The 24,336-nt window shown below is 60.6% G+C and overlaps 1 protein-coding gene across 7 annotated transcripts in view; it reads right to left on the bottom strand.

Moving 5' to 3' along the window:
* The window catches only part of NPHP4 (nephrocystin 4), a 110,073-nt gene that overhangs the window by 3,003 nt on the left and 82,734 nt on the right, over window positions 1–24,336 (bottom strand). For 6 of the 7 annotated variants that reach the window (XM_078452515.2, XM_060626200.3, XM_060626201.3 and 3 more), the window contains 10 exons: window positions 23,294–23,454; window positions 18,953–19,130; window positions 12,874–12,999; window positions 10,366–10,577; window positions 6,387–6,613; window positions 6,093–6,264; window positions 5,214–5,297; window positions 1,819–1,975; window positions 972–1,057; window positions 334–419 (listed from right to left, as the gene is read on the bottom strand). In XM_078452515.2, the coding sequence (XP_078308641.1) occupies window positions 334–419; window positions 972–1,057; window positions 1,819–1,975; window positions 5,214–5,297; window positions 6,093–6,264; window positions 6,387–6,613; window positions 10,366–10,577; window positions 12,874–12,999; window positions 18,953–19,130; window positions 23,294–23,454 (1,489 nt within the window). The remainder of the gene's footprint in view (window positions 1–333; window positions 420–971; window positions 1,058–1,818; window positions 1,976–5,213; window positions 5,298–6,092; window positions 6,265–6,386; window positions 6,614–10,365; window positions 10,578–12,873; window positions 13,000–18,952; window positions 19,131–23,293; window positions 23,455–24,336) is intronic. The other variant, XM_060626204.3, reaches the window with a different exon arrangement.

Here is a 24,336-nt window from a genome sequence, read left to right as displayed (position 1 = left end):
GTGAGAGAAGCAGGAGGTGACGTGATCACCATCTCAGGCATCGAAGGACAATGGCCGCCACCTCCCGTCTCCCCTCGTTGGAACCAGGCACCGTTCTGGCGCAGACAGCACCTTGGAGGGTGCCCCCAGGCTGCCGGTGCCTCTCTGAGCAGAGGGCGCTCTTTGCGAGGCCCCTGCCAGTCCTGGAGTCTCACCTCCCGTGACCAAAGACCCAACAACGACCCCTGTCGGGAGCTCAGGAAGGCCTGGGCCGGCCCTTCCAATGCCAAAGCCAGAAGTTTCTCACCCACGCCCGCCCCTCCAGACCTCCGGGGTTCGGGTTCTCGGACTTACGTGTAAACGAGGACAAAGAAGTCTTTGCTCTCTGGGCTCCGACCACTAGCCACCTTCAAGAACACGTCCCGTGGCTCCCCAGGGCCCTGCCGGACACGGGCACACCCTAAGGACACCGCCTGCCTGCCCACTCCGAGCCCAGCCCCCTGAGCCACACGAAGTGAAAACAGGCATGAACCAGGCTCCCTTCCCCCCAACAGGTGTTTAATTTTCAGTATTAGTCACAATTTGCTTTTTTTACTGCCAAAAAGAAAATCATTAACTTCTCGATTTCATGTTGAGTTCAATAATTATATTCTGCAGGAGACTTTATCCAGTTTCCTAACCAGTCATAATACAATTATTGCCATTATTCTTTACACAATGGCAATTAATAAGTGGCTTAATTACCACTCAATCTATTCACTCTGCTTCACGCCTTTTTTCTTTCATTTAAATTCAGATCATCAAAGAGCTGATCCACTAGCAGAAGAGATGAGAATTCATGCATAAAGCTCCCACAAGGATGTCCAAGTAGCCCTTGAGCACCTGAGAAAGACACCACTTAATGGAAACCTCACAATGAAGAGGCCGCAGGAGGTCAGGGGCTTGGACGACAGGAGGAGGGCCGGCTGGGAGATGGGCTAAGCGGGACTTACCACATTCTGGGTCTCACAAATGACGTTCGGGTCGCTACATCGGACATGGACCTGGGGTTCCTCGCCAGGTCTTCCCACAGGAGCACCTGGTGAGGGGGATCATCCAAACAAACATCTTGGGGAGCCTGGGTGGCTCGGTCGGTTGAGCGTCTGACTTCGGCTCAGGTCATGAACTCACAGCTCTGTGAGTGCGAGCCCCGCGTCGGGCTCTGTGCTGATGCCTCGGAGCCTGGAGGCTGCTGTGGATTCTGTGTCTCCCTCTCTCTCTGCCCCTAACCCACTCACATTCTGTCTCTCTCTCAAAAATGAATAAACATTAAAAAAAAAATCTTTTCTAGACCGGCCTGGCCCGTCACAGGGGCTCAACAGATGCCCGCCGGGCGGTGGGCAACGCCACCCTACCCCAGTCCTGCCTGCTGGGGCACCGGCACCTCCGCTGGGAGCCACGGCCTCGGGGCCTTCTCCAAAGGGAGGGACCAAAGTAAACGGGTGGGCAGGGGGGAGACGGCAGAACAAGGCGCCGTCGTGCTCTGAAGGCACCGGGCCAGAGCCAGCAAGTGAGTCGGGAGCGGGAGGCACGCGCGTGCTCCCCGCACAGCCCTCGGGGCCGAGGAGGCACCAGCAGCCGGCCAAGGACACGCCCCGCCATCTCAGAGCACGCGGGAAAGTGGCCGTTTCAAAATCCAGAATCCAAAATTCAAAATGGCAGAATGTACGGACGGGTCACAGGTTGGAGTCCGAGCATCGGGGGATAACACGACGATGCCACTCGTGCCCCCTCGGGGAAAGGCCCCTTCCCGTCCGGGGAGCCTGGCAGACGCGCGCCGCGGGGACAGCTGGGACCTGCCTGGGAGCGTGTGCCAGGGGGGCAGGCGGATGGCCTTCTTCAGGAAGGTGAGCTCCGGGTGGTAGAAGCGGAAGACCTGGTCCGCCGCGGGGGGCTGGGTCTCCACGGTCAGGCAGAGCACGGCGATGGGCTTGCCGCCGCCGCCCCGGAACAAGACCTGCGGGAGCGGGTGGCGCCAGCGTCAGGACCGGCCCGCGGGCTCCGGGGAGCCGCACGCACGCGCCACGCCGGTGTGGTCTCCGCGGGCCCGCTCGCCCCCGGGGGCGGGGGAGGGGCGGCCGCCTCAGAAACGGGGCAGAGTCCGCGGCGACGTACGCCCACACCGAAGGGGCGGCACCCGGCACGTGGCTGCACGTGGCTGCACGCGGGCACGCCCCTGGGACACACGGGTCACGCGGGGCTGCCGCGACTGCCATTTCTCATCAGCCAGCCACGCCCCTCAAGCGCCGCCGACGAAGGTTTGCGGCCCAACGTCAGCCTCATCCGCCTCCACCAGGCATGCGCGCCGGGAAGGCGTTCGGGGGCCTGAAGCTAGCAGAGGGCAGCGGAGCACGGGCTGTTTGATTCCGGGCGGTGAAAGGGGGCTGTACCTAAAGCAGAATGGCCACAAACATAAACTTCCTTTTAAAAAAAAAGTTACCTAACTTTTCTATCCCAAAGAGGCACTGCTGTGGACGAGGGACAGGTGTCTTCCTTCCCCGAGCCCTCCAGGCCCCTGAACGGGGGCAGGCAGGCAACCTTCCCACCTCCCCAGAGAACCTGGGCCTCCATTCAAACCCTCCACACACGGGACAGACGTTCCGCGCGGGCATGTTTGATCGTGGAATCCCTCAGATGTACACACATAGAAAGCTGTCCGTGTAAAACTACGTTCAAGTCACAAATCGTAACAGGACGGCCACCAAGAGCCCACATCCCCGCGGGGACAGCGCCGCCATCCACACCGCTGAGCTCTGGGTGCCCCACCAGCCCCGCCCGAAGAAGCCACCCTTCCAGACTCCAGGGGCGCCATCCTGGCTTTTCTTTGCTGGTCCCCCACCTTCGGCCCCTCGAGCAGAGCTGCGCGTGGTTGTGCCTATTCGGACCTTCACCGGAAAGGTCTCCTTCCCTGTCTCACTTGTGCTCACCCGGCTGCGAGAGCAGCTCCCACGGGCCCATCATCTGTGCCCGGACCCTCTGGCCAGAACTGCACCCAACGCTGAGACTTCAAGCCAAACACCACCACGCATGGATCCAGCTGCCCGTGCTCATTACACGCCAGGTCTCTGCCCCCCACTGTCACGGCTGGGCACCCCCCACACCAGGTCTCTGCTCCCCAGGCGGCTCCTGGAAGCACAGAGGACAGCCAGGCTCCGGAGAAGGGAAACTTCCGGTCAGCCTCACCCAACAGGAGCTCTCCCTACAGCGGGGCTTGGATCCAGAGTGCGACTGTCCATACCGCAGACCCTGAACGGCAGGATGGTGCCCTCCTCGAGACAAGTCTCAGGCTCACCACCCACGCTGAGCCCCCGAGTCTTAGGATTTCTGGCTTCTTCCCTCTGTTCCCTAGCACAAGTGGGGGCGAGTAGCCGCTTTCTGCCATGTCTACCTCCTTGAAGGCTTCGAATTCTGGTTTTACCCTTCCAGTGACCTGGTAACATCAGGAGTTAGCCTAGTTAACGGTGCTTTGAAAGGGAGGGCGGTGCCGGAGGGAGGGCAGGTCCAGCGTCCAAGGCCGGCCACAGCCGAGAAGCAGCAAATATAAACCTGCGTTCACAATGAGACTCCAAAAACTGGGCCATCTCTGGAGGTTGCTAGGGCACAATTCATTATTTTGAAAACTGATAAATAAAATGAAAGAGTCCAACATGTACCCTGACTTTCCGGTGTAAAGTATCTTTGAGGCGCAGGGCGCCTGGGGGGCTCAGTCGGTTGGGCGTCCGACTTCGGCTCAGGTCATGATCTCACGGTTCATGGGTTCGAGGCCTGTGTGGGGCTCTGTGCTGACAGCTCAGAGCTTGGAGCCTGCTTCAGATTCTGGATCTCCCTCTCTCTCTGCCCCTCACCCACTCACGCTGTCTTTCCGTCTCTCGCTCTCTCTCTCTCTCTGTCAAAAATAAACATTTTTTTTTAATTAAAAAAAAAAAAAACGACATTTCAGGGCAACCACACTGCTGGTGGGAAATGCTTATTTCCGGCAGAATCACAGCAAACAAGCACAGGGAGAAGGAGAAAAGTTGAATCTCCCCGTTTTCCACCCTGAAAATGAGCGTGGGCAATGAGTCCGAGGTGGACAGCAGAGGCAGGGCACGGGATCAGTGGGCCCGGACTCACACAGACCAGAGACAGGCGAGCACAGAGTGGACCGTTGGTGGCACGGCAGGGACAGTGGCACCGTCCTCACGTGTCAGGCACACAGACTGAGGCAATTGTGGGTGAACTCCTAAGATTTCTGGGGTTTGCTTTCAAACTCCAAATTTACGTAAGGAAAAGGTATCAGCCTCTCGGATTTCATCGACAGCCCTAATAAAGTTCTGACGTATTCCTTAAACAAGGCAAAGCTGTGCCTCCACGTCCAGGTAAAATACAGCCATTTGCACTGGTGATGGGGCCGTGGGCACCAGCTGCCACCACGGTGAGACGAGGACACAGGCCTGCCATTGGGAGCTGGCTCCTCATCTGGGACTCACTGGAATCCTCTGTCCTCGGCAGCGATGGGGCAAAACCTTGTCGCTTCTGTTTTTACTTTCAAACTACTTCAAACGGGCATTTGTCTCCCCCAGAAAAGCTTCAGAAACTCCTAACAACAAGCGTCCCAAGCTCTCACTGAGAACACTCTGAAGGCAGGCAGCTGTGTGTGCAAACACGCTTCCCTTAGAGGTGGCAAGAGGATCCCCAGAAGTAGCCCTCCCCCGCCCCCTGCACTGACTCTGGGGGACGCGGGAACGCCGCGGACGAGGGTCACGGGGCCCGTCTGACCCCCTCCCCCTGCACTGACTCTGGGGGATGCGGGAACACCGCGGACAAGGGTCACGGGACCCATCTGACCCCCGTGTGTGGTGGCCGCATGCTGGGATAACTGCACTTACAGGGCCGTGGGGTGGCACACACAAACCAAGAGCTGCAAGGTGCCAAGCAGCGAGGGAGACGCTTCCACCCCAGACGCCCACCCGGAGGCTGTGCCAGTATCGGCTGAAGCTGCCACCGCCCCGTCAGGACACGAAAGTCCACCTCTGGGGGCCCTGCCCCACCACCACCCTCCCTGGCAGCAGGGGCAGGGAAGGGCCGAGGCCGGGACCCAGCGGCCGAGTAACAACAGAAATCGTGAACACCTCACCGGGTCAGCTCAGAGGACACCTGGCTCTCACCGCAAGACCCTGCGAATGTCGGGGACCAGAGGCCTCCCGCCCCCTTACCTTGGCGTGCTTGGTCGGCGTTGCACTGCACTTCTGGGGCGATCCGGGGTCCGTGCCCTTCTCAGAGCTCGGCTCAGCAGGGGCCTGTGAGACACCAATTGGCACCAGTGAGTCACGGGATGGGAGTCGGAGGCTGACAGGCACTGTAGAAACAGCTGTCCCCTTGGGGCCCCCGTGCACGGTGTCCTTTGCTCTCACGATAACCATCCAGGCGGCCGCTGTCACGAACCAGCCTCGCTACCCCAAAGAGGAAGCAGGAGCTGCCATGAGTGTGCAGGCCACCAGACACGCGACCCCGCTCTGCCTGAAGCCAAAGGCCTGATCTTCACTGTCCCTACGACCTCTCGTCCCAAAAGTGCACCCGAAGAGCCTGCACCGGGATCTGTGCGCCTCCGAGAGTCCCTCAGGCCCCTTTAAGTGAGGACCCCGTCCTACAGAACTGACCTCAAAAGTCAGTAAAACAGATGAACCGCGCACCTCACACCCCCCCATCACACGGACACGTAGCACTCACGTCCCTCACTGGAAACCCCCACGCCCGCATTTCCCGCAGCAGCGCACACACCACGGAAGACGTAGGCAAACAGCATTAACTAGAGAACACAAAGTGCTGGGAACTTTCAACCCGTTCGCTCTTCTGAGGGAAGGGGGCGGTTCTGTGCCCACGCGGATAAGAGCATTCAGAGGGGACGGGCCGGCCCTTCCCGAGGCCCGCCGTGGACACGCACACGCAGGGGCCGGTGGAGCGGGTGACACCCGAAGGCTAATCGGCCTGCAGCACGGAGGGACAGGCAGAAACGGGCCACCGCTACTCAGCCTGGCGCGATTCCCCCGCATGCCTGTCCAGCCCGGCCGGCCCTGCAAGGGCGGCCTCCCCACCTGCCCCACGGAGAAGGTCTGGTATTTGAAGGGGATGTGGGCGGTCTCCCGGGGGCGCAGGAAGAGCTGTGGGGCGAGGCCGCCCCGCAGATGGAACATGTCCTCTTCCACCGGCGTGTGCAGCTTGGCCGCGTCTTTGAAGAACCTCCACTCCCGACTGTCCGAGATGATGCTAGAAGGCGGGGGAGACGCGCTGCTGAGGCAGAAACGTGCTTCCTGGCGAGTCCCCTGCCCGCCCGCTCAGGGATGGCTCCGGGGACGGAGGACCCCGTCGGGGCCGCCGCTCACACGCACCTCAGCTCAGGGCTGTCCACCTCGATGGTCACCGTGTGCTGCGTGTTGTGGGGGTTCCGAAGGGCGAACTCGAAGAACTCGGCGGTGCCCAGCGTGACGTGCACGGTGTGCCTCGTGGTGATGGCCAGGCTCAGCGCGCTGGTGATGCTCTCCGCCTTCGTGCGCTCCCGATAGGCGGCAATGACCTGCAGGTCGCGTGCGTGCTGTGCGCGGACGCTCTGCTGAGCCTGCGGGGACACGGGTGCCCAACCGGGCCACAGTCCTGGCCTCACTCTCCCTCTCAAGGACTATGTGGCCACCTCCCCCCCCCCCCGCCCCAAATACCAAATTTCTTCTGGAATCACCACCACCCCCCTCCTCAGCCACCTGGGTTGGATGGGACTGGCCCACCCCAGCTCCAGAGGACAGAGAACAATGGGTCTACGCAGCACTCCAGGCTCCTCGGTGCCCTGTCGAGGTCAACCCCCGGGGAGGCAGGGTCTGCCCTGCGTGTTCCCAAGAGACTACAACCGCCCATGAGGCCAACTCCCCCCAGGGCCTCGAGGCTGGCATCTGGGCGTAGTGGGGAGTTGAGTAGAAGCAGAGGTTGTCAACAAAAGAGGAAAGAACGGCCTCCGAACTAAGACAGGACAGGCTGGCTGCGCAGGTCTCCAGTGTAGCAGCAGGAGCCTACTCTGTGAGCAGGGCCCCGAATGACCTGAGCTGGGCCAGAGTCCAGACAGTGGGCACGCTGCCTCAGTGGGGCTCAGCCACGGGTCCCTCATCCACCTCCTCCCTCGATGCCCTGACTCCTTGGGCTTGGCCAAAACGGGGTGTTCTAGAGGCCAGAGGCCAGCCTGCATCTTTTGTGTGACTTACTAAGGAGTGAGGCCCATGGAGGCTGCCCCACAAGATCTAAGACCTAGAAGGGGACCCCCACACTGGGGAGGCCCCGTGCTGAGAACCTCTGAACACCAGGGAGGCCCAGGCATCAGAGGGCAGGGCCGCTTGGATGCCTGTGGACTTCACCTCAAGAGGTAAGGACAAAATTTGGTGTAAATTATTTGGATATTGACTTTCCAACATCCTTTGCCCCCCGCCCCTGGCAAGGGGAGCCTTCCATTTCTCCCTGTGGATCTAGAAACAGGAGGGGGGTTGTGTCCACACTGGAGGCTTCCCTACATGGACACCGATGATTAGCTCTTCTTCACAGAGTACGGGGCAGCACGGCCAGACAAAATTTAGGCCGAGAAACAGAACACAGAGTGGCTTTCCAACCAAATTGAGGCAGTGCACTATTCTGACCCACTCCCAAGTTGTGGGGACAAAATCTGAACTGCCCCCCAGTGGATAACACACGGCAGGCTCGAGGGGAGAGGCCGGGGCAGGGCACCACGACATCACTGCCTGGTTTAGCACAGACCACACGGTGAAAGGCCACAGGCGGAGTCGGCATGACCCTGCGGGTTGTGAGGAGGGCTCCTCGCCGGTCCCGCGCCCTTCCATCCATACCACAGAGGCGGCTATTACCAGGCGGCCCGGGCCTCCCTCCACCCCACTGACACGGGCAACTTCTCTGATAGAAAGTTCTGGAGTAGGAGCCAGGCAGCCACAGCCCTGCCCTCCCTTGCCTCTTCCTCTTGGGACCCGCCTGCCTGGACACAGCATCAGGTGCTCACTCTGGTCCTCGCCCGCGGTGCGGGGTGGCGGGGAGAAGGTGCCGCCGTATGGCCTTGCCCGGGCGGCTCGGGTCTGGCCTTAGCTCCATACTCCGTGGCTCGAGCACCGTGCCAAGTCTCCAGGATCCGCTTTACGGTCACTAGAGTCATCAGTACCAGAGGGGACACTTGGGTCTCCCTCTGCCATACTCCTGACTTCTCAATTCAAGATCCAGGCAGGCAAAGGGTGAGGACACTTACCAGATCCCTGGGGTCCCAACAGGCAGGAGAGCCCCTCCCTGCATGTCCCAGTGACCAGGTCAAGGGTGAGCGCGTTACCCTGCTCTGGTTGGGCAGCTGTCCTCCGTGGCACTTGGCACAGGATGGCCACGTGAAATGGGGGTACTGCTGCCAGACGGCTACCGTGAGGGATGATCCGGGGGCTGCGGGAGTGGGAAGAGGCGGGGGCGGGTCCCAGGGGCCTGACAGCAGCAACCTAGGACCGCCTGGCAACACCAGGCTCAGAGTGCTGGGCACCTGCTCAAACACGGAACAGCCGGTCTGGAGCCCAGGCGGGGGGCCCTGGGGACCCCACTGCTGCACAGACCTGCGTGTGCTGGGCTTTGTCACTGCCACCTCAGAGGACCCCCCCACACACACACATACACACACAAGGAGACAGCCTGCCAGCCCTCCTCCCCAGGCTCAGGGGGCGGAGAAGGGGCATTTGTGGAGAAGGCGCCCAGACCGAGGTCTTCCCGCAGCCTGGGACTCGCACACAGCACACAGCAGCTGAGGCTGACCGACACCAGAAGGCAGGGCCGGCCACTGCCCCGGGCACCGGACACAGATGAAGGGGGGCCACCCGCAGGTGGAGGCAGTGACTGTCCCAAGCAACAGCCAGGATGCGAACACGGGCATCTGGCCTCTCTCCACGCTCTCCCACTGGCCCAAGAAGCCCCCAGGCCATCAGCATCCCTCGAGTCTGCCGGGGAAGAACACCACACCCAGCGCTGTTCTCTGCCTCCTGAGGTGCAGCCTCCGGGACCCAAGATCACCAGGCGGCATGAACCCGTCAGGCACCAAGGACCAGGCCAGGGGCTCAGCACCTCTGCCGTGACAGCCTCTCCACTTCCAGCGCTCCTTGCCCGGAGGACGGTGGATGCCCTGAGCTCCTACCCTCTCTCCCGGAGATGGTTCTAGATGCGAGGGAAAGTGCCGCGTACCCGACAAGCCAAGTCACTCTCAAGATCATGAGAATTTGGTGTAACGTTTCCTCATACTTAGAAATCCAATTACTTCCAAATTCACTGCTGTATTCAGAACGAGGGCTCCGAGCTGCTGAATCTCTACCAGAACGTGTCAAATAGGAGGAGACACTTCCCCCGCCCCCGATATAAGAAGAACAACGACACCAGCGCCGACTCTGGCAGCTGCCTCACTGAGCACGCGCAGTGCGCCAGGCCCACCGCCCTCCGGGGCAGGGCTGCTGGAGAGACCAGGTGGCTACCGACAGAGCCAAGGGGCCTCGGAGCCACCAGGCCCCTCAGCAGCTGCCGTAGGGGAGGAGGCCCATCCAGAGCCCGGCCCCGCCAGCTCACTCCGGGCCTCTCCTCTCCCACCACACTCTACATCTTGCTCGCTGAGCTGTTTGTGCCTCTCTCCCTACAGCCCCCGCCTGAGGGCGGGGAGCCCTCTTCCCCACCTTCTGGGAGCACCAAGGGCCGAGCAGGCTTTGCCCCTGGAGAAGACACATCTCTCCAGACACCTGCCTGCCTTGATGCAGATGGTGACCCTCAAACATCTTTCTCGAGATCCCTGCGGCTTCTTGATTCCAGGAACCCTTCAGGTACAACCATCCTCCTGTCATTTTGGGGCCGCACGATTTTACACCAGGCTCTTCTTTAGATTTTTAGCCCAAAATGGGAAGTTTTCTGGTCGGGATGACCAGTTGATTTGCACTCACAGCCCAAGACACGGAAACCGTTCGCAGCTCTGACCCCAAACCTGGGGGACCCTCAGGATCCCCCGCGGAGCTTCCGAAGAACCCCGGTTCCCAGGACCCCCGGCCCGACTGGACACGGGATTCGCAGGCGTGCCGCCCAGGAATCGGCTTCTGTCAAAGCTCTCCAGGTAATTCTGGCTTGAAAACCTCCCTTGATGGCCGAGAAGTGCTATCTCCCCTACATTCTACAAGTAGGATTTGGGAGGGAGAGAGAGAACCACGCGGGGGAAGAGGGGACAAAGGACAAGGCTGCTTCCGCTCACGATGACTTTGCCCCCCACCCCCTACCCTGCACGGGGACACCCCAGGGGCAGCGGGGGACGGACGAAGCCCTCACCAACATGCTGGCCCCCCAGCAGCTGAGCTCTCCTCGGGACTCCTGAAGGCGCACGGACCTCATCCGCTCCAGCTTGCGCCTGCGGACGGCGTCCCCCTCGCGGCCGGCGCCCTGGGGCCCTTTGCTCCTGTGCTGCGTGGGCACAAACAGCATGGCGGCCAACTCACAGTCCACATCAGCCAGCTTCTGTGCCTGGACCACGTTTTTTACTGCTGGAAGGTTCAAGAGGGAGCAAGAAGTTAAAGTGTAGAGTTCACGTTCTTTAAGCAGACCGGCAACGGGCCTCCAGCCACCTCACCCAGGGAGGGAGCCCAGCGATGAAGACGGTAAGCCTACAACCTGGTCTCCACAGTGTCCCTCCCTGCCTCCCTCCCGTCACTAGCCTTTCAAATGAAGGAACTGATCTCGGTCCTTACCGACGAATTAATACACTATTAGATGATTTTCCAGAGGAGAAAAAGATCAGTGTTCTAGAAGATGATGCTCCCTGGGTTCTCAAGGGCTGCCGACACCCTCCCCCAGGACATCCGCCACTCTGCGCTCTCAGGTCCTCAGACCCACCTGTGTGCTCCCATCAGGAATCAGGGGCTCTGAGGAGTTGCCCACTTGGACTGAAGCCCCAGGCGGCCCAGGAGTGGGTGGGGCTCAGACCAGACCCGGCCTCTAGAGCTCATGCCCTTGACTCTGCACCTGGCTGCCTCTAGACAGCCGGGCCCCCAGGGCACCGACTCTTTTGGGGGCCTCTGCTCAAACCACGGATGTACACGAAAGCCATGTTCACAGACAAATGGAAGCCGAAATAGGCCAGACACCAGCAGGAGCCTGAAGGCGCTGCACTCCCTCAGGTGACGAAGCCACACGTGGCTCACACCAGGTCACAGGCTGACACACGAGGTTCCCGGACCACCACTCAGCTGGCGCAGGTGGGCAGATGAGGAGGAGCACCCAGCTTAGGACTGGGCCCTCCCTGACTCCTGGGACCAGCAGACCCCACGGGAAGTGAGTGTCCATTTTAAAGGTGTTTAGCTGCTTTTCAGATGCCATGAGTTGGTTTAGACTAGTAAAACGTCCACCCCAAAACAATGTTTCTCACATCTGTGGTACAGGCATGTGCGGGGGGCGACCCCACCCGGGCAGGGTTGGAGCGGCCTGAGGCCCACAGTCCCGAGGGGAGGAAACGGGCAGGAGACAAGCAAGGCTGGGGGTTAATCCACGGGCTCACGTGTCAGACTGAGTCACCCAGTCCCGAAGAAACCAGAAATGGGATTCCAGCACTGCAGAGCCTAGAAGCACTTCCTCAAACTCTGCACAACGTCCCACTTCCCGAGCCTTGCCCGTGGGGGAAGACAGGCTGTCCGATGAAGCGTCCCGTCCTCTGGCTTTGATCCAACAGGCCCCGGGTCGGGAACCAATGACTCCAGAGACTCTCAATTCGCTCAACAAACCCTCACCGGTCACAGCTGCCTGCGCTGTCTGGCAGAGTCCCTGACCTGCTGGGTCCCAAGGCCGTGCCTTTCACAAATACTCCTAGCCTGTTCTCGGACCGGCCAGGGATGGAGAAATACCGGCCCCTAAGTGGGAAGTCTGGATTCCCACCCAAGTTCACCACCCTTACCCACTCAACGGGCCACATCACAAGACCTCCTCTGCCTCGGTTTCTTCAACACTACAAGCAGGAAGCCTGGAACGCCTCTCAGCCTGACTGGATCACAGCTCTCAGACCCCTCTGAGCATCTGGAGCCCTGGGGCCCCTCTCCCAGGAGAGCGTACGAACACCCACAAAGTCTTGGCTGGAGTTTCAGGGAGCTCGTGGGGTCCCGGAGGCCTCGAGGAGCGGGGGCTTCATCCTGGGGCACGGGTTCAAGGCCAACAGCATCAGAGGACTGTCCACACGGGAAGCGCAGGGCAGTTGTGGATCCACACCCGGTGGCCTACAACATGGGGACACTGCCCAGAGGGCGCACCCCGCTTTTCGTCCCACCGACACCTACTTTGTTTCCAGGTCTGCGGGTTATCTAAGGGGACGGAAAACCCTGGACGCTCCCTGCTGTGAACAACATTCTCAGCAAGTGCAGCCTTACTCCCAGGCTCCGTAATGCTTTATTCCTCTCCCCGATGTGGGGTTTTCAAATTTGCTTTTTAAAACTCAGTCTCTGTGCATCCTGACCTTTTCTTCGTTTCCGCTTCCCCTGCAGATGGGCAGCTATCCAAAGACACATGCTGCTCGCCGGATTGGAATCTGTCTACAGAACGGCGCAGACAGCCTCCACAGAGCGCGGTCTCCAGCGTGCTGGGTGCTGGGGCGGCCTGCCGGCCCACTCAGGCAGGCACTGAGCTGGACACGACGGCCACGGCGCTGCCCCAGATCCAGAGGGACGGCAAAGCCCCACCCAGGCCCACACGTGCACCTGCACGCATGCACGCACACACACAGCCCTCACTCCACCCCACCCCCACACCAATCTCACGTGCAAGTGACCCAGCTGCCCCCGCCCACTCCCCACTCACGTCTCGGCGCCCCACGCCTGAGCAGGCTGCCTCCCTCGAAGTGGCCGGTTCTGTCATTCGAGATGACCCGTGACCTGGAGGGTGGCAACGTGCTGGAATCCCTTACTCTCTGTTCACACACGTGACCTAAATGAAGTCATACAGAGAAAGACAGATACCATATGTTTTCACTCCTATGTGGATCCTGAGAAACTTCACAGAAGACCATGGGGGAGGGAAGGGGGGGGGGAGTTAGAGAGGGAGGGAGGCAAACCATAAGAGACTTTTGAGGACTGAGAACAAACTAAGGGTAGATGGGGGGTGGGGGAGAGGGGAAAGTGGGTGATGGGCATTGAGGAGGGCACCTGCTGGGATGAGCACTGGGTGTTGTATAGAAACCAATTTGACAATAAAGTTCATAAAAAAAAAAAAAAAAAAAGAAAACACCCCAGCATAAGGTATTAACAGTGAAAAGGAGTCTGATGAGACACATCAATATTCCCTGCAGGAAGTTCTGGTTTGCAAAGGGCCTGTCCGCACCCCCAGCCTGCTAACACCCCAAAATGGCACGGTGGGTCCCGAATCTGCTTGGTAGTCGAGATGCGTCCGCTTCCCCACGGCGAGCTCGAGCTGCAGGTACTCAGGGAGCCTGGTCAGACTCACGTCGTGATGTCCCCAGCAGCCCCGTGATGTGGGACAGCTGTCACACCCCGGCTCCAGCCTTTCCGATGTCACCCTGCTCAAGGAAGGCCTCTGTGCACGTCCGCAAAACTCTGACAACACGCTTGAAGTTCAAAGAGCCTCCACAAGCTAGAATCTTCTGGAGTTGTTTCCATAAAGAAGCCTCAGACGGAAGCATGAGCTTCAGAGGGATGGGGCACGAGCCCAGAGGCATAGGGCACCGCACAGCTGCCCAGGCTGCTAATTGGCCGATGTCTGCGAGGCCCTGGGACAAGGAGTGTTTGCCTGCAGAAACATTTCTCCCAGGAGGGAGGACGGAGCCTCGGTGCCCGGACACGACTCCCACCGCAAGGAGGCAGAGCACAGCTGATGACGTCAGATTTCCAACGAAACACTCGTGCGGCTGGCTTCCCTGAATCCCACTGGCCGGGGCGGAACACCTGCAGGTGTGGGGCGTCCTGGCGATCTCTCTGGGAGTACCCCCTCCCCGCCTCCACTCTTCCCAGGGGAGGACAGGACAGAGTGGCTTCCCAGCTCCACTATGCCCTCCTCTGCCTCTGTTCTGCCAGAGGCTGCCGCTCTCAAGGGCGAGCCCGGCGCTGGGCACACGAGCACGCCCGTGACCACGGTGTGAGCAGGTCCTCAGCAGTGGTGACAAAAGTGACATTTTCATCTCCAGCTGCCTGACAGAGGGTCTCCCTCTCGACGGGTTCTGAGCTGAGGCTGGGGAGGAAACGCCTGTCCTTCAAGGTAGGTCACGTGGTCTCTGCCGGCCACCAATGGGGCCACCGCTGCAGCCGCCCCTGCAGACCCCGGGGATTAGCAGCTGGACCCTGCAAGCGCAGCCAGGGACCCCAAAGATGTGGGGGTGACAGCAGACCACTCTCAGGAGGCCAGCGAGGACAAAGGCTCTAATCTGGGCGTGGGGGAAAATGCTCGATTCAAAAATGACAGATCACCAGCTCTGGCCAAATCAAGGAGTGACTCACTCGGTGTGGTTTAGAGGCTGGCGATAAACGGTAAGCAGGGTCCTCCCCTCTGGGGACTTTCGTCCTGGTCACCCGCCCTACTGCCCCCGGGTGCTCACAGCTCCACAAGCAGCCCCGGCAGGCGTGAGTGACGCGTCCACGGCCTCCCACGCCCCGTCAGGGAGACCACCGTCTGGGGCAGGTGCGGAGCCTCCTCTAACACAGCACCTCACTTCAGGCCTGGGGAGTGAGGGGTCAAGCCACCTGCCCACAGCAGGCAGAGAGACCAGTCCCGGAGCCCAGGTGCCTCCTGCCGGGTGCACGCCAAGTCACCGTGACACGCTGGACGGCAGGACTGCCTCCTCTGCAGCAGGCCCCTCACTCGTCCGGCCACTAAGGCGGCCGCTAAGGTGACAATCCCACCCGTGCCGGCCCTGTGTCCTGAGAACGCACTTCTGGAGCCCCGAATGTTCTCCGTCTCCGCTCTGCTGGGAAGCTGACAACTTGCCCACAGGGGTCCACCCACCGCCCACCCTCCGTGACAGAAGCTGTGAGTCTCCTGCCAAACACACTCCTCTCATCTCCCGGGGGTCTGTTTACCCCAGTGTCACAGGCTCGTGATGCTTGTCCCCAAGAACAGAACCTGGTGTCAACATCCCTTTGCTGGGATCGGCTGCTGACGCCTCAGGGCTGCTTTGTCCCCTCAAGTCCAAGAGGAACAGAAGTCGAGGCAAGACGGGCCCCCCGCTTGCTCTCCACCCATTCCTGAATCCCTCACCACCAGGCCAGGTCACCATGGCCCCGCTGCTGGTCGAACACCCCCACGAGGCAGAACCAGCAGTGTCCCCAAGAAGCCCCGGGGCCCCTAGGGGGACAGATGGGCAGGGACACACAGCCTGGCCAAGCAGGGCCAAGCTCCTGCTCCCAGGAGCACAAGCCCCAAGTCTGACCCTCAACGCCCTGGTGCCAGCCAGCCACAGGTGCCCGGTTCCTGCCGCCAGCTGGGGCTCCTGGCTCTCAGCGCGGTTTCTTCCTGGTGAGGAGGGCGGCGTGGGGCCAGAGGGTCTCGCGAGCTCCCCACCCCACCCCGAGGACCCGCTCTGTCGGTCACCTGGCAGTGGATTCACGCCACTCCTGAGGGAAGCTGGGAACCGTCTGTGACCCTCCCTGAAGCACAGGCCAGGCGGCCTTCACCGCAGTCTTGCTGAAACGCGCAGACTGGTGACAGCTCCACTGGGAGGAACGCACGGAAACCCGGGGAACACACGCAGGGCGGGGTCTGGTGCAGCCAGCTCGCGGGGGTGGCCGGCGTCCTTGGAGCCCCGCATCTCAGGAGGAGCGACCACGGGTCACCAGAGCGTGCGGGCGGGACCAGCAGGACCACGTGATCACCTCTGGACAGACAAGGGCCTTCCCTGAGCTCCACCATTTCCTCTGACGGTATCTGTGCTCACATCGGTGATTCATTCGGAAGCGGGACAATAAACCGGGTAAGCTGAACGTACACGTGCTTCCTCAAGGCCCGGACGCAGCGAAGACACAGGCCTCCTCTGGGCACAGTCCACGATCTCAAACTGCTGTGGGTTTTCTTTCCCTTCAGGGAGACTGGGTTAAGCTGCGGACCCACATGTTTGCTGTGGGAGCAGAAACGGCCTCCAGGCGGGCAGGGCTCCCGAGGTGGCGGCCGCAGAGCATGTCACCGCTGTCCGGCCCCAAGTCCAGGCTCTCTGTCAAAGCGCACACCACCTGGTCCTCCTTCGGCCCTGACAACCCGGGGATCCGCCCACGGGGCTGGGGATCGGGGCAGCCCCTCACTCTCCCGGGGCGCCCCCAGGAAGGGCTGCAGACACAAGTGGTAACTGAGCTTCCCGATGAGCCACAGCCACACCGCACAGCCAGGATCGCTGGGACGGGACAGCATGGCTCTCGCGATTCCTACATGACCAACGATCACCGAGAGACACGGCAAACGAGGCCGCAGAGACCATCATGGAGCCCGTCGGAGCCGAGAGGCCGCCAGCAGGAGCACCACCCCCACCACGGGAAGGTTCACGGAAGGCCTGGGCGCGGAACGGGCCCCTCGTCCCGTGGCCTCGCGCTTCACCCCACGCGCTGGGAATGCAGAGCCACGGAGCACCACCCGGGAGAGGCCAAGCGGGCACTGTGACACCGGCAATGACCCCGCTCCCATCCCCCGGAGGCTCACACGGCCCTCATCCGATCTGCAGGCCTGTGCCTGCAGCTCGGCGCAGAACAATCGGTTTTACAAAGAAACAAAAGCTACGACACTTCTTTTTTTTATCCGAAAAATGCAAAATTTACACAGGCAACCACAGCGCGGCCGCATGGACACAAGTGTGCTGCTCGGCATCTGTCCTTTGTCAGCCCCCCTCTGCGTCCTCGCCCCGGCCTCTCGGCAGCGTCTCCAGCTCTCTCCCCTCAGGCGCTATCGCTCTCTTGCAGGCAAAGTATGGAAATGACAATTTAAGATAACATATAATGGAGCTAATCTTTCTTCTGAAGATAAGATTTAAAACCCGGAGTCACTGCACATTTGTGGGCTGGTGAATAAATATAAAAATAACCAACGCAATCTCCGAACCAGAGTGCCTCTCGCAGCTCCCTCGCTCGTGTGAGCTTCTGAATGATGTCTGCTTCTCACATGAGGCTCATTTATTTCTCCAGAACCTAATTGAGTTTTGCTGTTTCCATATTGTCTGTTTTCAAGGCTGCCTCGGATCCTACATTTGTAAACAAGCAGGCAGAAACCTCCAACCTGACTTAATGAGCTGTGCCCTCCTCCTGCTGCGGCCGCCCCAGCCCGCCCGCCTCTGCACCGCCCGCAAGGCCGGATGGGGCCCATGGGGCTCCAGGCTTTAAAGTCGGGCTGGGCTTTGAGGAATGGAAAATTCCCCAATAAAACGAGAGCGGTTTGAGTCTCATCTAGATAGACACGGCTCCAGAAACCTCAAATGGCTTGCTTCCATCCTGCTTGCCATTTCACCCCAAAAAGCCCCAATCCTTCCACAGGCCCCTCAAGGGAGACTGCGTGGGCTTGCCCTCTGGCCCCACAGGCCTCACTCCAGCCCTCTTCCCTGCGGGGGGCACAGGTAGGCGTGCCCGGCCCAAGGTCCTGTCCATCAGGGCCTCGGTGGAGCCTCCCGAACGTCCAGGCGGGACCACCGTAGCCCCGCCCAGCACAGCCCAGTGCCCTGCTACCCACACGAGGACGGAGGAGCATCCAGGCTATGCTCAGGGTCTCTGGGGAGCAACCCTCGGGACACCGTCAGAAGGAAGGTCGGGGCGCTAGGCTCTAAAGAAGTGTGTTTCTCTATTCCTTCATCCCCAAGCTGCATGGAGGTCGAGGAACACTTCTTGCCTCTCTTGTGATGAGGTAATTCTACGGGCTGATGCTCTAGATGAAAATGTCTCCTGAAACCAGGCATTTCATCTCTGTGGCAGAGATGCCCCATAGACAGCACCAAGAAACAAAACGTGGGCAAGGCTGAGATGATCAGAAATCGGGAACACCAGGGGCGCCTGGGGGGGCTCAGTCGGTTGAGCGTCTGACTTCAACTCAGGTCATGATCTCACGGTTCAGGAGTCTGAGCCCCGTGTCAGGCTCTCTGCTGTCAGCACAGAGCCCACTTTGGAACCTCTGTCCCCCTCTCTCTGCCCCTCCCCCGCTCACATATGTACGCACGAACTCTCTCTTAAAAATAAATAAACGTTTAAAAAAATAGGTTTAAAAAAAAGAAATCAGGAACACCAAACAACTGGTGCCAGGACAGGCTCGGGGGTCAAGAGCAGACCTAGTGGTCGAGGACAGGCTCAGGGGTCAAGGACAGATGCCCAGTAATCAAGGACATATTCCCAGTGGTCAAGGTCAGGTGTCCAGTGGTCAGGGACAGGTGCCCAGTGGTCAAGGACAGAAGTCCAGTGGTCAGGAACAGATGATCATGGTCAAGGGTAGATGCCCAGTGGTCAAGGACAGATGCTCATGGTCAGGGACAGATGTCCAGTGGTCAGAGACAGATATCCAGTGGTCAGGGACAGATGTCCATTGGTCAAGGATAGATGGTCAGTCGTCAAGGACAGATGCTCATGGTCAAGGACAGGTGCTCAGTGGTCAAGGACAGATACTCACGGTCAAGGACAGAGGCTCATGGTCAAGGACAGATGCTCATAGTCAAGGACAGGTGCTCAGCGGTCAAGGACAGATATGCACAGTCAAGGACAGAGGCTCATGGTCAGATGCTCAGTGAGTAGTCAAGGACAAATGCCCAGGGGTTGAGGGCAGACTCAGTGGTCAGACATGAGAGATTTTCTGAATTCCTACTGATTACGTGATGTCCACGATATGGCCACGAGGGAGCTCATGCGCCAGCTGGGAAAATGAGTGTCCACCCGAGAGACGGCACAAGGCCAGGCAAAGCTACGGGGCCTCTTACCTATGTTGGCCAGGGTCAGGTGTAGCCAGCCCTTCACCACCGCGTAGACGCCGATGGGCTGGATGCTGCCAAGCCTGGTCACGTCCCCACTCACCACCACGTCCTGTTCATATTCGGTCGCCACGACCTCGAGCTCGTGCGAGACCTGCACAGCCGGCCGCCCCTGGCGAAGGAGATGCTGCAGAGAAAGCGGCAGTCAGAGGGCGGCCAAGGCAGAGCTTACCTGCTGAAAACCTAAGTCCTCTCGGGTTTTCCCGCAAATTCTTTAATAAAGTGCACCCGGTTCACCAAGTAAACGCCACGGATTCACAAACAGGCCCGGCAGCCACCCTCCTGGAGCCCCCCCTTCTGTGGGAAGAACGATGGAAAATGAGCAACGGAACAAGGCTGGGGACACAGAGCGGACCCCGTCCCCGGCGAGAGCTTCAGGAAGGAGGTGTAAACCAGGCAGGGAAGGCTGGAGGCACAGCAGGCCCAGAACGCAGAGTACAGACCCCCACACACACGCAGGGCTGGGAACATCGCACTTCAGCGTGGCTGGAAGACAGGTGGCGGGTGGGAGCAGGGTCACGGGGTGGCTGAGGCCCGACTGTGAGGGTCCACACCAGGACCTTCCTGACCCGGTTCCCTCTGCCAACCCAGCTCACCCCTCGGTGCTCTGCCTGAGCCCAAGCACCAGTGAGGCCCTCAGGGGGATGGTGGGACCACAGCCACCCCCAAGCCCAGCTGGGCCTCGGAGGCCGTGGTAAAGTCACCTGCCCTCTCAACTAGTGCTTCTCACACACAAACAGGCGCGTGGGACCAGACAAAGGTCCCGGCTTTTGGAATTCTTCTGCGTCTACGGCACCGGGCGTGACCGGCTCTGGGAGCAGAGGTGTCCAAAATGACCCCTCCTTAGTGGGTCTGGCGGCTTCCAGGTGCTTCAGACCCTGCCTGTTTAGCAGCGCGGGTCCACAGAGCCCCACATAACCACACACACACGTTCACAGCCAGGACCCCCCTGGAGAACAGCCAACCGATCTCCGTTGCAGGAACCACACCCTGCCACACCGGGAAGCAGAAGTGCCAAAAACCCAAAACAAAACAAAACAAAAAACAAGAGCTATCACTTCTCGCTCTGAGATTGGAAAGACAGTCTTTAAGCTAACACCCTTAAAGGTGGGTGTATGGGACGAGCAGGCGCCCTCGTCCTCATCCAGGAGGAGCGGCCCCACCAGGCTCCCGGGCGGCACGCCCGGCTGGCTCTGCAGGCCGAGACTTTCGCACATGCGCACCTCTGACTCAGAAGCACGCTTCTAGCAAGTTCTCATCTGTGGACAGCCGAGCGTAAGGGCAAGGAGCACGAGTTCCGAGTCAGAACTGCACGAAAAGCCTGGCGCGCTGCTCTCGTCGGTGTGGCCTGAGGCCTCGGTTTCTCAGCCGGACATGAGGATAACACAGCGTGAGCTCAGGGCCGGGCTGGGGACACAGTCAGTGAAGCACGGGAGCCACTGTCACCATCACCCTAACTACATGGTCGTATTCTCAGGAACTGAAGATGCTGCCTGCACTGTCGCTCACTCGCTGGCTCGAAGGGACAGTCCCCGCCCGACGCCAGCAGCAGGTGAGGGCAGCCACGCCCACGCCTTACAGAGCACCCCTCCCGCAGGCCCGGCTCCTAACTAGCTCAGCATCTCGGAATCCAGGGGATTCTCTCCTCTCGGCCACAACTTTTAAAGACTTTATTTTTAAAAAGTAAATTTTAACTTGAATTTACCCAAGTAAGAGTCAATAATCACGACAGAGTTTGTTTAAGAAGCTATTCCTAGAGGACAAGAGAAAATCACTTCCTCTCCAGGTGACGGCACCCAGGGACACAGGGCTCAGCTGGGGATGAGGTAGGAGCCACAGTGGGCCCCAAACCCACAGGGGCTCCTCTCTGCCCCTCCAGCGCGGCCCCAGTACTGCCATGAGTATTCCTCCCCACATTCGTCCACTCCCTCCTTCTTCCTTCCCCATTCCCTCACCCCTCCCTCTTCCCTGCATTCATCTCTCCTCTCACCATTCCCTCCTCCCTCCATTCCTCATCCCTCCTCCCTCCGCTCCTTCCTCCCTCCTCCCCTACTCCCTCCTTCCCTCAAGCCTCCTCCTTTCCTCCCTCCTCCCCCAACTCCTCATCCCTCCTCCCTTCCCTTATCCCTCTACCCCCTGCTCCGTCCTCCCCCCACTCCATTCTCCCTCTTCCCCCACTCCCTCACCCCTCCTCTCTCCATCCATTCTCCACCCTTCTTCCCTCCCCCCTCACTCCGTCTTCCTCCTCCCCTCCGCCCACTCCCCTCTTCCCATTCCCTTCTCCCCTCCTCCACTCCCTCTCCACTCCATCCATTCCCCCACCCCCTTCCCCCCTCCCTCACTCCCTCCTCCTCCCCTCCTCCCATTCCCTCCTCCCTGCCTCCACTCCCTCCTCCCTCCATCCATTCCCCCACCCCTCTTCCCTCCTCCCTCACTCCGTCTTCCTCCTCCCCTCCTCCCATTCCCTCCTCCCTTCCTTCACTCCCTCCTCCCTCCATCCATTCCCCCACCCCTCTTCCCTCTTCCCTCACTCCCTCCTCCTCCCCTCTTCCCATTCCCTTCTCCCTTCCTCCACTCCCTCTCCACTCCATCCATTCCCCCACCCCCTTCCCTCCTCCCTCACTCCCTCCTCCTCCCCTCCTCCCATTCCTTCCTCCCTTCCTCCACTCCCTCCTCCCTCCATCCATTCCCCCACCCCTCTTCCCTCCTCCCTCACTCCGTCTTCCTCCTCCCCTCCTCCCATTCCCTCCTCCCTGCCTCCACTCCCTCCTCCCTCCATCCATTCCCCCACCCCTCTTCCCTCCTCCCTCACTCCGTCTTCCTCCTCCCCTCCTCCCATTCCCTCCTCCCTTCCTTCACTCCCTCCTCCCTCCATCCATTCCCCCACCCCTCTTCCCTCCTCCCTCACTCCCTCCTCCTCCTCCCCTCCTCCCACTCCCTTCCTCCCCCATCCATCCCCTCACCCCTCTTCCCTCCTCCCCCTACTTCCTCATCCCTCCTCCCTCACTCCGTCTTCCTCCTCCCCTCCTCCCACTCCCTTCCTCCCCCATCCATCCCCTCACCCCTCTTCCCTCCTCCCCCTACTTCCTCATCCCTCCTCCCATCCTCATTCCTCATCCCTCCTCCCCCCTTCCCCCATCGCTCCCTCCGTTTGCTCATTCTCAGCCACACAGCTCCATGCCTACTGTGGGTCACGACTGTGCTGGAGATGGGGTAACCGTCCCAAGCCCACCCTCCAGGACATCACCAGCCAGTGTGGGAAACACACAGTGGCCACGATGATCCCTTGGGGCCGCACCGGACAATGACCCAGGAAGGCCCAAGGGACCGGAGTGAGGACCGAGTGAGGACCGAGAACATGAGCTGACACCTGCGAGTGCGCGCTGCGGGCGACCCTGTTCCCCTGGGGGCAGAGATGGACACCGAGGCGGGCGGAGGGGGGACGCAGCCCCGTCAGCCCTTAGGAGGAGGAGGGGAGCGTGGCGTCAGGGGAGCCACGCGCATAGCCAGGGGCACCACGGGATGGCAGCCGTGAGCTCGTCGCAGTGAGGGCCACCCAGCAGCAAGGAGTGACGGGGCTGCTGCAGGGGCAGGGCTCACAGTGGGGGGTGGGGGGGGGGAACCGAGGGCCCCCCGAGGCTGAATCTGGAAGGAGGTCAGCTAGTGGGTGACTCTCAGAGCTGGGGGGGGGGGGGGGCTGCAGCTGTGGAGCCGTGTCCTCTCACACCTCCGTGCCACCGCTGGGACGTCGTGTCCTCAGTCCCGGGCCCAAGAGCACAGTGCAACTACGCTGACCCTCTGGGGGCAACTCTGGGGAAGAGCCTTAAATTCACCCACGGACACAGGTCTTAGTACACGAGGAGGAGGGAAAGCTTAGAGACAGAATCAGGTTCCATTACAGTGAGGAAAGCACGACTCGAGTAACCGAGAGCAGGCACCAGGTGATCTTGGCACACTCCACTTGGTGCCCCAGCTCCTACCTCCGGGCTGAAGGGGGGACTCCCGCAGGCCCGGCCGCTGCCCCCGGGGAAGGCGCATCCTCACGTCGAGGGGGCGGGAGGTGACCTCACCAGGGGTCAGTTTTGGGGGGAGCGGACCGATGGCTGAGAAAATAGAACCTGGTATTGCACAGCTGAGACCCCGTGAAAACCTTCTCCTTGGGGCGGGACAGGATTTGTGAACAAAGAAGTCAGACCCCGGTCCCGCACCGGATGATGACCACCGAGCGGGCGGAGCCTCCCAGAAGGGCCACCCCACCCGGGCCGGGCTCGGCCAGCAGAGCGCAGCCACCTTCATCGGGACGGCTGCAGATCCAACGAGGAGCAGAGAGTCTCCATCCCAGACGTCCACCTGGAGGGTCTGCGCGGCCAGGTAGTGGCTGAACCGACTCTGCTCTCCGGGCCTCAGGAATCCAGGCTCCGCCAGGAACTTGAGCTGAAAGCCAGGAGAGCCTGTGCAAAGAGGCCCCAAATGAGTCCACAGGTAATTAGAGCCATCTATCGTCTTCACACTTTGAAGAGATTTCTGCTCTGGTCACGATCACTAATTTCTGCTTCCGTCGTAACTACAGTTTAATAAACACATTAATCAAAAACGTCGTAAGATATCCAAATTTACAAAACAAAGAGTCGTGTCCAGAAGTCTGCGTTTCTTCGCAATACATACAATGAACTCCTCCCAAAACACGATTTAGGGTTTTCACCGAACCCTCGTGGAACAGTCCCTCCCGAACGGGGACAGGCGTCCCGGTGGGGCTGCCGGGGGAGGCCGTGATTCCATGTGCAGAGTTTAAGGAGCATCGCAGTCTGCGTCTGCTGTCAGAGAGGGGCCGGCAGACGGCCGTGGGAGCTCGCGCTGAGGTCGAGCTGAGCACACGGGGCTCGCGAGGCCCAGCCTCCGCCCCAGCACGGGGCCTCCTCGGGGCTGTCCCGGCCGCCAGGCTTATTACTGACAAGGGAGCAGACGGCAGCCCAGGCCTGCAGCCTCTCGAAGCGGCAGCGCCATCCGTTCTACGTCGGCAGAGACAGCGAGCTGCAGCGCCGGGGAACACGCTCACGGAGCCCCTGGTGAGCCCAGTACTAAGTCTCGGGAGGAAGGGCCACGTGTTTACTCAGCAGGGGGAACAGGTTCCAGGGTCCTCACCCCACCCCCGGGGGGCCCACACAGTAACGCCCCATCCGCTCTCAGGACCTGGACAGTGCTCCCTGTGGAAGGAGGGAAGCCGGTCGGGACAGGACACAGCACTGGGGGCTGAGAGCGGTTGGGGGCGGAGGGCCTCGCACGGGCCCAAGGGATACAGAGCCGGGACCAGCTGCCAACGGCCTGGCACCGGC

The sequence above is a fragment of the Panthera onca genome, chromosome C1 (genome assembly GCF_046562875.1).
Source record: "Panthera onca isolate mPanOnc1 chromosome C1, mPanOnc1 haplotype 2, whole genome shotgun sequence".
NCBI lineage: Eukaryota > Metazoa > Chordata > Mammalia > Carnivora > Felidae > Panthera > Panthera onca.
This window is presented reverse-complemented; position numbering and strand designations above follow the sequence as displayed.